At 34.0% G+C, this 12,295-nt stretch overlaps 2 protein-coding genes across 2 annotated transcripts; both read left to right on the forward strand.

The window, feature by feature from the left end:
* The first annotated feature begins 661 nt into the window (after positions 1 to 661).
* Positions 662 to 4,736, forward strand: LOC104233515 (mannan endo-1,4-beta-mannosidase 7-like). The gene is made up of 5 exons (XM_070172356.1): positions 662 to 1,082; positions 1,487 to 1,681; positions 2,116 to 2,238; positions 3,076 to 3,278; positions 4,076 to 4,736. The coding sequence occupies exons 1-5, from the start codon at positions 768 to 770 to the stop codon at positions 4,497 to 4,499; spliced, it is 1,260 nt and encodes a 419-aa protein (XP_070028457.1). The 5' UTR covers positions 662 to 767; the 3' UTR covers positions 4,500 to 4,736.
* Positions 4,737 to 5,483: 747 nt separating this feature from the next.
* Positions 5,484 to 6,153, forward strand: LOC104233516 (large ribosomal subunit protein bL31c). The gene is made up of 2 exons (XM_009786918.2): positions 5,484 to 5,592; positions 5,687 to 6,153. Exons 1-2 carry the CDS (start codon positions 5,524 to 5,526, stop codon positions 6,005 to 6,007), a joined length of 390 nt encoding a protein of 129 aa, XP_009785220.1. The 5' UTR covers positions 5,484 to 5,523; the 3' UTR covers positions 6,008 to 6,153.
* Positions 6,154 to 12,295: the final 6,142 nt, after the last annotated feature.

Raw genomic sequence — 12,295 nt, forward strand, 5'->3', positions numbered from 1 at the left:
TATTAATGAGAACATGGCTCCATCGTAGGTTTTATAGCACAGCTTACCGTTTCTGGTACGGTGAAAATCTGTTTTACCATTTACAAGAAGAAACTATTCTGTAAAGAACACGGAAGAAAAAGGAAGTCATTTCGTTTTACCAAAAAAGTAGTCCAAAATCATTATTGTCCATAACATTTATGATTGTAACGTGCAGATAGAAGCTCTTCTTTAAAATTTTCCATGCCATTTTTTTTTCCAACTGTTATACCCATTACGCAATTTCTATGGTTTTATTAAGATCCTCATAATTACTTTGTGAAACAAAATAAACTACAATTATAATATTTTAACTTTCACTAATGGTAAAGAAAAGAATATAGACTAAAGATAATTTTAGCGAAGAGTGAAAATTAAGAAAATAAAAAATGGGATCAAATAGTCAAGAAACTGCATACAATCAAACCTCTCCGTAACATCTCCATAATCACATTTGTTCCGATACTTTTTGAATGTTATAGTGAAGTGCTAGAGGACATATATTATAACAAAACATAAAAAATTAATTCCGAGAAAAACTAAATTTTTATAGCGGATGACTGTTATATAGGGTTGTTGTTACAGAGATATGCCGGCAAATAGACAAGTATATGAACAGCCTGAGGTTAACTTTTATGGACTTTCCCTTCCCTGTTTGAAACTGATCATTTTAAGTTCTTTCCTTGAGTCACTAGAGAGAGAGAAAAAGAGAGATATAATCTTCAATTTTCTGACATTAATTTAGGAAGATGAAGATATGGGGTCTTTTTTTCCTGTTCCTCTACTTGTTTTTACATGTTAGAGCAGCTGTGGTAAGGGATGGATTTATAACAACAAAAGATGTGCATTTCATGTTAAATGAGAGTCCATTTTATGCAAATGGATTCAATGCTTATTGGCTTATGTATATTGCCTCTGATTCATCCCAAAGAGATAAAGTTTCTTCTGCTCTTCAAGAAGCTGCAAACCATGGCCTTACTGTTGGAAGAACTTGGGCTTTTAGTGATGGTGGATATTCACCTCTTCAGTACTATCCTGGATCCTACAATGAAAAAATGTTTCAGGTATTTTTTCTTTTATTTTTCTAATATTTTTGTCTGAGAATTTTGCCGGTAGAAACAACCTCTCTACTCCTCCAAGCTTTAGGGGTAAAGTCTGCGTACCGGATTGCAGTTGTTTCTGTTGTTGTTTGTCTGAGAATTTTTTATTTTTTTTGGCATTAAGAATGTTGTGTGAATTCAGGAATTAAATTTTGATGGTTTCAATTCTTAGTACGCAAATTTACATACTTTTGGAATTATGAGTTCAGAATCTAATATTTATTGAAATTTCGTTATTTTTCACATATAAATTTATGATCGAAATATTGAGTTCAGTTGAACCCTTACGATAAAAAAGCTCACTCGCTGTAATTATGTGTTACTCTCTGAGTTAATGAGGTCTGATATTTTTTAAAATTTTTTGGAAGGGTTTGGATTTTGCCATATCTGAAGCTGGGAAAAATGGGATTAAGCTAATCTTGAGCTTGGTTAACAACTATAAGGATTTTGGAGGAAGAAAACAATATGTGGAATGGGCAAAAAGTCAGGGTGAATCCTTACAATCAGAGGATGATTTCTTTTCAAACAATGTTGTCAAGGGCTACTTCAAAAACCATATTAAGGTACAATATGCAAATTTTGCCTTGTTTTCTTTACCTTTATTCTATGAAAAAAAAATGACAGAAGAGCCTTTATATAATTAAATTTAACTCATTCACAACGTAATTTTTTTCATTATTAATATAATTTTACCTGTTATAACGAGTTGCCTGTTTTATTATTCTGGTAAATTGTGACATGTACATATAAGTAGTTTGAATTTAATTTTGAGACTGTGTTCAGTGAAACTATGCTTTTGGGTTGTCTAAAAGGAATACAAAATATAATATATAGCGACACAAAATGAATTTTGCCCACATATTCCGGTGCTGCTTAAAAGTTGTACTTTCCACATGTATTAACAGTCTGTTTTCTGACTAACTAAAGCTAAACATTATGTTAGAAGTAAAAAAAATATGGTTTGTTTTTCCATCAATAATATTGGTTGATAAAATAGGCAGTTTTAACAAGAAGAAACAGCATAACTGGAGTTGCATACAAAGATGATCCTACAATAATGGCTTGGGAGCTTATGAATGAGCCCAGATGTCCTTCAGATCCATCAGGAATTACTATGCAGGTAATAACACTTTTTTCTTCTTTTTTGTCTTAGAAAATTAACAATTTTAAATCCCCAGTTTCTTCATTTTGCCTTAAAAAAGAAATTCACATATCTATGTTAGAGATAATTTACAGATAAGTCTTTTATTAGTAAGGTGAAGGAGAGAAATGGTGAATGCTCTGAGTTTACTGAAAGATTCAACTATTACTGCTATTATTATGTGTATATTGTCCATCCACATAATTATAAATTGTGGATTATAAAGATAACTTCATGCCAAAATCAAGTGTTATTTTCAGCCTCTCATTGTGGCAGTTAGAAGTTGGTAAACTTTAGTGGAAAGTCCTGTTTTTCTTGTGATAGCTTAGTAGGATTAGGCACTGAATCCTTACCTATTTAGCCCCTATCTGAATTAGGTAGTGAATCAGTTTTCACATAATGGTAGTACCATCTTTTGTGACAATGTGCTTGACTTGGGGTAAATTTTAAAGACTTTTAACTACATATATAATTGAATTAGTTAACATAAATAGCCTTCCAACCAACTGCTTAAACTAAAAATCAGTGTAATCTAATCCATATATGAGTATAACAGCATATAATTAGTGTAATCTGTATATACCGGCTAGAAAAATTCAAATAATGAATCTGGCCGGCTATTTATGTAAACATCCCTAGTTCCGAGAATGGTCAGTGAGTGCACCCCTACTATTGCATATTATGTGGAGATCTACCTCAGTGCGGATATTACAATTTAGTTGTGACTTTGTTAGTTGTAATGTAGGATGCAATATTTGGTACTAATTTCCATGATTAAGACTGAAAGTAATTTAATCAGTTGTACTTGTTTTACAGACTTGGATTACAGAAATGGCTTCATATATTAAATCCATCGACAACAATCACCTAGTAGAAGCTGGACTAGAAGGATTTTATGGACATTCAGATGCTCAGAAGCAGCAAAATAATCCAAACTTCCTAGTTGGAACAGATTTCATTGCCAATAATCAAATTCCAGAGATTGATTTTGCCACTGTTCACTCATACCCTGATCAATGGTATTTATCCAAATAGCCTCTCTCTTAGCTTTCGTTTTTAGCATGTTTAGTACGACGAAAGTCATTTTTCGTAAAAAATGAGGAAGGACGGGACCATTACGGTCAATTGTGCGCAGCCTTACTCTGTATTTCTGCAAGAGACTGTTTTCACAGTTCAAACTCGTGACCTAACGGTCATATGACAACAACTTTACCAATTACGTCAAGTTTGATCCAGAGGTGTTCGTCGGTCGATATGGTACTGTATTTAGACATTTCGGTTCGGTATTCGGTTTCTTAAAATCCTACACCAATACCATACCTAATTAAATTCGGTATGGTTCGGTTTTTCTCCTTTGAGTTTCGGTTTATTCGGTTCGCCTACTTCGGTTTATTCGGTTTGAATACTAACTAGTGCATAAAGCCATACACTCTAATATTCTTAATTAAAGTACTCAAAAATACAAAACTGAAAATGTTTGTTGACAAAAATTTTGTCCAAAACTAGCAAATATTGACCCAAATAGAGAAAATTGTACATAAAAGAATATTTGATCATTAGAAATGTCTTGTTACTTGTTTAGAGTTAATTGATGAACTTTGAAAATAAAGGAAAGTAAAATTTTAGATTTTTTATATTTATGTTATAATTGATAATATGTGTTTTGTGTAATATAATATATATTTCAGTACGGTATCGGAATTTCGGCATTTTATCATAAAATACCAAATACCATACCTAATACCATTTTTTTTTCTTAAAACTTAAATACATTTCTGTCATGAAATTTTACAATTCACATGGTATTTTCATGTAGGTTGACTGGGCAAGATGATGAAGCCCAACTTAATTTCCTAAACGATTGGCTCAACGTTCACATTCAAGATGCTCAATCAATTCTCAAGAAACCTCTTATATTTGCTGAGTTTGGTAAAACATACAAAGGTGCTGGTTTCACACCTGAACAGAGAGACATAGTCTTCAACACAGTTTATTCCAGTATATATTGGTCAGCTAAAGGTGGTGGCGCGGCGGCCGGCGGCTTATTCTGGCAACTATTATCTGAAGGAATGGATTTATATAGAGATGGATATGAGATTATTTTCAGTGAGAGTCCCTCTGTTTCTGAAATAATACTGCAGCAGTCCCAAAGACTTAACAAGATTAGAAAAATGTATGCAAGGCTAGTGAATGTAGAGAAGTGGAAGAGGGCAAGGGACAAGATTAATCATGGAAATTAAAGAGAGTAGAATCACTATTATCAAAATGCTAACACTTGAGAAAGATTGGAGTGGACTCTTAATTATCTTAGAGGTGGTTAATATCAGTCCAAGAAGTAGATTTTAGCTTTAAGTTATACGTGAAAAAAAAAAAAAGTTACAACATGTTTTTTTAGCAAACTGTTTAACATCTTATTTACCAGAGACAGCATTGTAGTGCTTTGTTAGTTTGTTATGGCTTAAAATACTATTTATATTGCCGTTTGTACATAATAGGTTAAAATATACTGATAGTATAAATTCTTTTTTACACAATCAATATAGTTAACTTAAAGAAGAATTATAACCGCTCACCCGTTCTCTTAAACTAAAAATATTCGGCAGATATATAATTCATATATAATTAATGTATAATCTATGATATACCATCTACAAAACTAAACATTAAATCTCGTCGGCTATTTGTACAACAAAACAATCCCTAACTTGAATCCTTATTAGGCCGTAAGCTTACACTTTATTTTATTTTCGTTTCTTGGGAAAATGTGACCCACAAGTCACAACCAAGCATACCTCGTCAATTTTTTAAGCGGAAAAGAAAAAAAATAAGTGTTGACCTTGCTCCATGAGTAATATTTTTAGCTTTTGACCTTCAAAGTTGTGCCCATGGGACAAATGGGGGTCAAAAATTAAAGATCAGATTTTTGTACAAATAGCTAGCTGTATTTACTGTTTACTTTTTCTAGCCACTATACATAAATTATACACGATTATATATATATATATATATATATATATATGCCAGCTATTTTTAATTTAAGTGGTTGGGTGGACGGCTATTTAGGTTAATTTTTCTTTTATATTTCTGCAATTTTTGCAGGCTAGTCCTGTAAGTGATCTGTTTTACAGAAACGTGGATCCATTGACGGCCCAGGTAAGTAAACATCTGGCCCGTAACATTAGCCAGCCCAGTAATCTCAGATAAGCATTCTAATCCATTGCTCTTTTCTCCATCTCTCATTCATTTTCTGGAAAATACCCAACAATGGCGCTCACTCTCTCCAACAGTTTCCTCCAAAAAAATGCCTCTCCTCCTCCACTTTCCCTCAAAAAGGTATTCTCCTATTAAAATTTTATATTAGCAACTAATAATCAAATTAAACTAGTTTACAATTGAAATTATGATAATTGAAAATTGAATTTTGCAGGTAGGAATTGGGAGCAATGAGATGAGGTGGAGCTGCAGGAAGAAGGACATACACCCACAGTTCTACGACAATGCTAAGGTTTATTGTAACGGAGAGCAGGTGATGACAACAGGTGGGACTAAGAATGAGTACACAGTTGATGTTTGGTCAGGTAATCATCCTTTTTACTTAGGTAGTCGTTCGGCGCTACTTGTGGATGCTGACCAGGTTGAGAAATTCAGGAAGAAGTTTAGTGGGTTATCACAGATTATGCAAATTCCTACCCTCAAAGGAGAGATTGTGCTTCCTCCTAAGAAGAAGAAAGCTACTAAGAAGAAGTAGACAATATTCGGCTTATATAATTTTCCCTCTGTTTGTATGAAATTGTTGAAAAAAGTAGAGGGTTTTCTGTGTATTTGTTTGTATTTTGATGGATTAACGTCTGAACTCAATCTATGATATGAAAAGAAGTATAAAAATTGACTCTTTGTTCTTCTTGTTATTGTTGGGTTTTGGTAGTAATTGTTGTAGTTGTATAAAGGATAGACCGGTGCACTAAGCTACCTTTATGAGCGGGATCGGGGGAAGGGCCGGACCACATGGGTCTATTGTACGTAACCTTATCATGCATTTTTGCAAGAGGCTGTTTCCACGGCTCGAACCCGTGACCTCCTGGTCACATGGCAATAACTTTACTGGTTACGCCAAGGCTCCCCTCAAATTGCTGTAGTTGTATGATTGATCTTGTTAGGTTTGTCACAGCATTTTATTTGAATGCAAAGTGTAATCTGTTGGTTGGCATCATTGTTGCAATTATTGGAGTGAAATGTGCCTAAATAGAGCAGAATGAACACAAAAAATAATTTTGTATTTTGATAGTTTAACTTCTAAACTAATTCTATGATTGAAAAAGAAAGTATAAAGATTGAATCTTTGTTCTACATATTGTTATTTTTGTGTTTTAGTGGTAACTATGATTCAAATTGTTACAGTATTTCATTTAAATGCAAAGAATATCTGTATTTTCTTAATTGGTATCATTACTCCCAACTATTGGAATGAAATGAGCATAAATAGAACAGAATGAATACCGAGAATTTATGTGGCTTATCAGTTTGGATTTACACGTAGTTCATTGATCACACTTTTCACTGACAATTTTATCAAATGAGCTGCCTTCCATGGTTTAATCCCTTCCCCCCCCCCCCCACAAATAAACTGAACAAAACTTGTTTTGGAAATCTTGCTGTAACGTGATTTCTCTGATGGGAAAGGCCGATCCTTTCAGCCATTGCTTGATAAGCTAAAGATGAACGTAAGGGTGTTATAAGTGCCGAAAGTTGTTGGCGTATGTTCTTCTGTTTGGTTGGATTAGCCAGGTGCTCTAAATTCTAAGCTGTTATGCTGGTGCACTTCTGTTTTAGAAGTTTACTATAGAAAGTACTATTTGGAGGATTGCATGTTAAACTGTGTTTTCGACTGATAGGTTTATGTCTATCTTCATTTCCCCTGCTATAGATTGCCCCTATTAAACACTGCTTTCTTGTTGGTATACTCTAAAAGAAAATTTGAAATAAGAATCTTATAAGTTCATGTCTTTGTTCCTTTCCCCTGCTATAGGTTCTCAGTTGCATTTATTTTGTCATTTGCATCTCGTAGAACATTATATGAAGCCCTCACATCTATTTGACTCCTCTGGTGCTATCGGTATCAGTATGTCTTTGTGAATACACTCCTAGGTGAACTATTATCTTTCGAGGAGTTTGGAATGATTATATTGTAGACTTATGATTTTTGGGCTGATTATAGATGGTTGAACCAGTTTTTCACTTCATACTTAAGCTTAGATTAAAGTATCTTGGCATCCTCATATCCTCGTTTCGGAAAGAACCATTAGAAGATTTATCTAGATTGATTAGCATGGTAATAGTATATAACTATTCATACTATACTGATTGTTTGGTTTCTTTAAGACTTATTTCAAAGACTCATAAAGCCTGTTCAAAAGGGATTTAACATTTGGTTGATAAGAATTCATACCAACATCTGGATTCAATATTAGGGTCTAGTTACTGAAACTGGAAATGCTAAGCTTTAAATCAGCATCTCCTAATTCCTATACCAATGACCAAAAGGTCATAGCTTCGATATTAATCTTTGGCATGCCTCATTTCTTTTCACTATTCTAGCTTCTGTCTCGATACCTTTTGATTCTACATCATCTATAGTTGTTTTCTAGTTCTGGTTTTAGCTTATGCCCTTTATTAGAGTTCTTCTTTTCACTGTCAGAAGGGGATCCTTGGCGTAATTGGTAAAGTTGTTGCCATGTGATCAGGAGGTCACATGTTCAAGCCGTGGAAACAGCCTCTAGTAGAAATTCAGGGTAAGGCTGGGTACAATAGACCCTTGTGTCCAGCCCTTCCCCGGACCTGTGTATAGCGGGGGCTTAGTGCACCGGACTGCCCTTTTTCTTTTCACTGTCACACGACTGAATTAGACATGGCAACCTGGATATGGTTTTTACTCGACAGTAAGACATTAATACCCAAACCACCTATATCTTTGATTCTTTTTCTTTTTTATACGCTTAAAACCACTTGATTATGAGTCAAAACGATCTCATGAATGCATTTTGATTTCTTCCCTATGCTCAAATCTTTTCTCATGGCACACTGTGAACCATATTCCTTACTTTCTGAGTTAACTATGATGTTTTTCACTGGAATATTAACCAAACAGAAATTTTAGCATTTGCTAAAGTAGCTTCCACATCATTGTCTGTTTTGTGTTTCCGGATTTACCAATAGGCAGATAATTATAGTTGCCACCTTTCTTTTGCCCTGAAACTGATGCAATATGTTTAGCAGTAATCCTTTTGGTAGGAACATTCTGCACATGGTGCACTATGAATCTGTAGAAATATATGCTATTCCCCGCATGTTTTGTTTTTGGTTTAATGAATCGAACATCTACCGATAAGTATATCTACAAAATAATTTCATCATTATTTAATTCTCGTATTATGATTCTCATATTATCATCCCGGTAAAACTTATTTGCGAACCAAATGATTTCTGAAAGTTAAGCTCCCCCTCCCCCCCCCTCATTTTTTGGGGGTGGGGGTGGGGTTCACATTATAAGTTATGTCTTCTACTATATGTGGAAAGTAATAAACAATCAGGGCCGACATTGGTTTTAGTCAATTTTTTTGGAGGATATTAAGCTTTTGATATGAAAGAATCCACCCACTTTCTTGACGTGAATTGGCAAATTCCATACACATTCTGAACATTCCGTACGTGAATTAGCATAAAACATTTTGTTTTCTTTTATGCTATAGTGCTTTTTTCTTATTCTTTTTCTTCCACTGATACTTTAAGGAAGTGAAATACAAGTTTTCAAGTACCATACAAAGGTCAATATTTATTCACAAAGTATGATTGCTTCCACATTGATGATAAACGTTCAGGCATCCAGCTGAAATTCGTTATTGCATTCCTAGAAAATACCCAAATCTTAGTATTATAAAGTCATATTCAAACTTTACGTCCAGATTTTAAGTATCCCAGGGAATGCACTTTATACCGACTAATTTATTGGGAAAATGATACTGCATAGCCGCTATCAAAATAATAGCCGAAAAATATATGTATATTTCTGTATATATATACACATACATTTCTGTATGTTATATGCAAAAAATATATATTTTACTATATATTTTTACGCCTACCGGATATAAACAGTTTTGGCCGCGAATTAAAAGTGATCTTTGCCTAATTCATTTCATGTTTTTTTTAAAACTTATTTTATCTGTAGCTATGATTATGACGAAACTATATTAATCAAATGACTATTAAGTTGTTGAAACAGGATATATTTCAACGCAGATCTTTCATGTTATGAGACCATTTTCATTACCGAATACTTGATAGGGACGCCAATTCGACTTTTATCATGTCCTGATTCCTTTTCTTGATTTTCTGAACAGTTCACTTTTAACTTTTTTGTTTTTTCGGTTCTTTTTCTTACAACAAAAATATACTATTAGAGTATTAATTAGGGGTGTTATCACTTTTAACCCGCTCCAGAAATTATTTACATTTGGTAGCCGAAAAAGTGTAAAAAATTTGTATAATTTTTGTATATAACATACAGAATATATATATATATTTCTGTACAGTGTATATATATATATATATATATATATAATTTTTGTATAATTGGCTATTATTTCTAGCTATACAGTGTAGTATTTCCTATTACTTATCGGCTAATGTTTAATTATACTTTCAATTAGATATCCATCTAAAATATACTGTACTGAAGAAGTCTCACTAACATGAGAATTATCTGACTATAACAGACTGCTCTAATACTCTGTGCAAATATAAGTGTTTCATAGTACCTTTTTCTCTAATACTTTGGCAAAATTAAGTATTGCACAGCACCTTGTATCAAGTTAGTAATTGCGAAGATAGGGAATTGTTTTCTTAAAAACCTGATTCTATTACATGAGAGGAGAAAGTAAGAAAAGGGAAGTGTTTGGCAAATTCAGCCGCAAAATATTCTTAACATAGTTTGATATTTGTTATGTCGAGGAAGAGGCAAACCCGAAAATAAAGAAGATAAAGAACATCAAATTTTAACGTGGAAAATCCTTCAAATCGAAGGTAAAAATCACGGGATCACAAAGATCCAAAAAAGCTCTACTATAACAATAAGAGAGTTACAAAGTTCTCTAAATTGGCTACACAACAAGTGCCAAATATGGAGAAACTATAGTAACAAGAGCAACAACTAATCAATTGAAGAAAGAGCATAATCCACAAAAATGAAGCTGCTGTTCGAGGCTCGAAATCAGATGCTACGAGCCTCCAAATCCGATCTCCATCGTTCAAATCCAAGACCAAGATGTTACGAAAACTCAATCAAAATTTCAGCCCGCTCCCACGGTTAACGAATTAGAAAACGTGATTTGAAGTTGGCTAGTCGGAATAAAAATCTGCAGCAAAACAAATACTTTTCTTTTCTCTTCTCTCTTGATGAAAGCTCTCTCAAAACCCTCTCTTCTATGCTTAAGTCTTTGAAAGACTTGTATCAATGAGTATAGAATAATTCTCCAAGGTTGTCCTATTTATAGATCATGAGTGGTGCTTTCTCTTAAAGCCAAAACCAACTCTAAATAGGAACAAAAATCGAATCCAATTCCGAATAGGAATGGAAACCAAAAGAGAATAGGATTAGGCCATTAGGCCTTTGGCTGGACAACATGGGCATGTGCCCAACAAACTCCCCCTCCAGCCAAAGGGCCAAATGTGTCTTCAAGTAGAGGAACTCTTGACAGGCTTCATGCATGCCAATTTTCTACAAAATTCATGTTTATCTGCAACCACTGCCTTTGTCAGCATATCCGAAGAATTTTCATCAGTGTGTATCTTCTCAACCTCAAATAATTTCTCTTTGACGGCCATTCTTAACCAATGATACTTTCTATTTATATGTTTGGTCTTAGAATGAAAAGTGGAGTGCTTGGTGAGACAGATAGCATTCTGATTATCATAAAATAATATGTACCTTGGCTTCTCAAAGCCAAGATCATTAATAAACTCCTTCATCCATAATAGTTCTTTGGAATCTTCTGTGACAACAATATATTCGACTTCTGTGGTGGACAGAGCTATGCACTTCTGTAGTCTAGATTGCCAAGAAACAACTCCCCCTACAAAGTGATCAAATAACCGAAAGTGGATCTTGAATTATCAAGATTGCCTCCTAAATTAGAGTCGGTGTAACAAACAAGTTCAGGCTTGTCATTGCCAAAGCACAACTTCAAATCTACAGTACCTTTCAAGTACCTTAATATCCATTTTACTGCATCCCAATGTTCTTTTTCAGGATTAGAATGGAATCTACTAACAGTACCAATGACATGTGCAATATCTGGTCTAGTGCAAACCATAACATACATCAAGCTATCAACGACAGAAGAGTAAGGAATACAAGACATCTCCTTTTTATCTTCATCAGTAGATGGACTCTGACTAATACAATTTGAAGTGTTTAGCAAGAGGAGTATTAACCACTCTTGCATCTGTCATATTGAACCTCTTGAGTACCTTCTCAATGTATTACTTTTGGGACAGAAATAACTCCTTTCTATCTCTGTGTTGGTGGATTTGAATGCCCAAGATTTTCTTTGTTAATCCCAAGTCCTTCATTCCAAACGATTTGCTCAGTTGCTTCTTAAGGACTGCAATTCTGGATTTATTCTTGCCAACAATAAGCACGTCATCCACATAGAGCAGTAAAATAATAAAATCATCATCAGAGAACTTCTGGAAGAATGCACAGTGGTCTGAAGAAGTTTTTTTGTACCCTTGTTCTTCTATGACAGATTCAAACTTCAGATACCATTCCTTGGAGCTTGTTTCAATCCATACAGGATCTTTTTCAATTTGCAGACATTATTTTCTCTTCCCTTAGTTACAAAACTCTCAGGTTGCTCCATATAAATCTCCTCATCTAAATCACCATGAAGAAAAGCAGTCTTGACATCCATCTGCTCAACCTCTAAATCTAGACTTGCATCTAAGCCTAGAACCACACGAATAGAAGATATCTTCACAA

Source organism: Nicotiana sylvestris, chromosome 4, assembly GCF_000393655.2.
Source record: "Nicotiana sylvestris chromosome 4, ASM39365v2, whole genome shotgun sequence".
In the NCBI taxonomy this organism is placed as follows: Eukaryota; Viridiplantae; Streptophyta; class Magnoliopsida; order Solanales; family Solanaceae; genus Nicotiana; species Nicotiana sylvestris.

Excerpts from the sequence above, each read along its gene's own strand:
- LOC104233515 (XM_070172356.1), top strand. The coding sequence starts at position 768 with ATGAAGATATGGGGTCTTTTTTTCCTGTTCCTCTACTTGTTTTTACAT. Across the intron at positions 1,083-1,486 it reads ACAATGAAAAAATGTTTCAG|GGTTTGGATTTTGCCATATC; the intron begins GTATTTTTTCTT and ends ATTTTTTGGAAG. Across the intron at positions 3,279-4,075 it reads CACTCATACCCTGATCAATG|GTTGACTGGGCAAGATGATG; the intron begins GTATTTATCCAA and ends ATTTTCATGTAG.
- LOC104233516 (XM_009786918.2), top strand. The coding sequence starts at position 5,524 with ATGGCGCTCACTCTCTCCAACAGTTTCCTCCAAAAAAATGCCTCTCCT. Across the intron at positions 5,593-5,686 it reads CTCCACTTTCCCTCAAAAAG|GTAGGAATTGGGAGCAATGA; the intron begins GTATTCTCCTAT and ends TGAATTTTGCAG.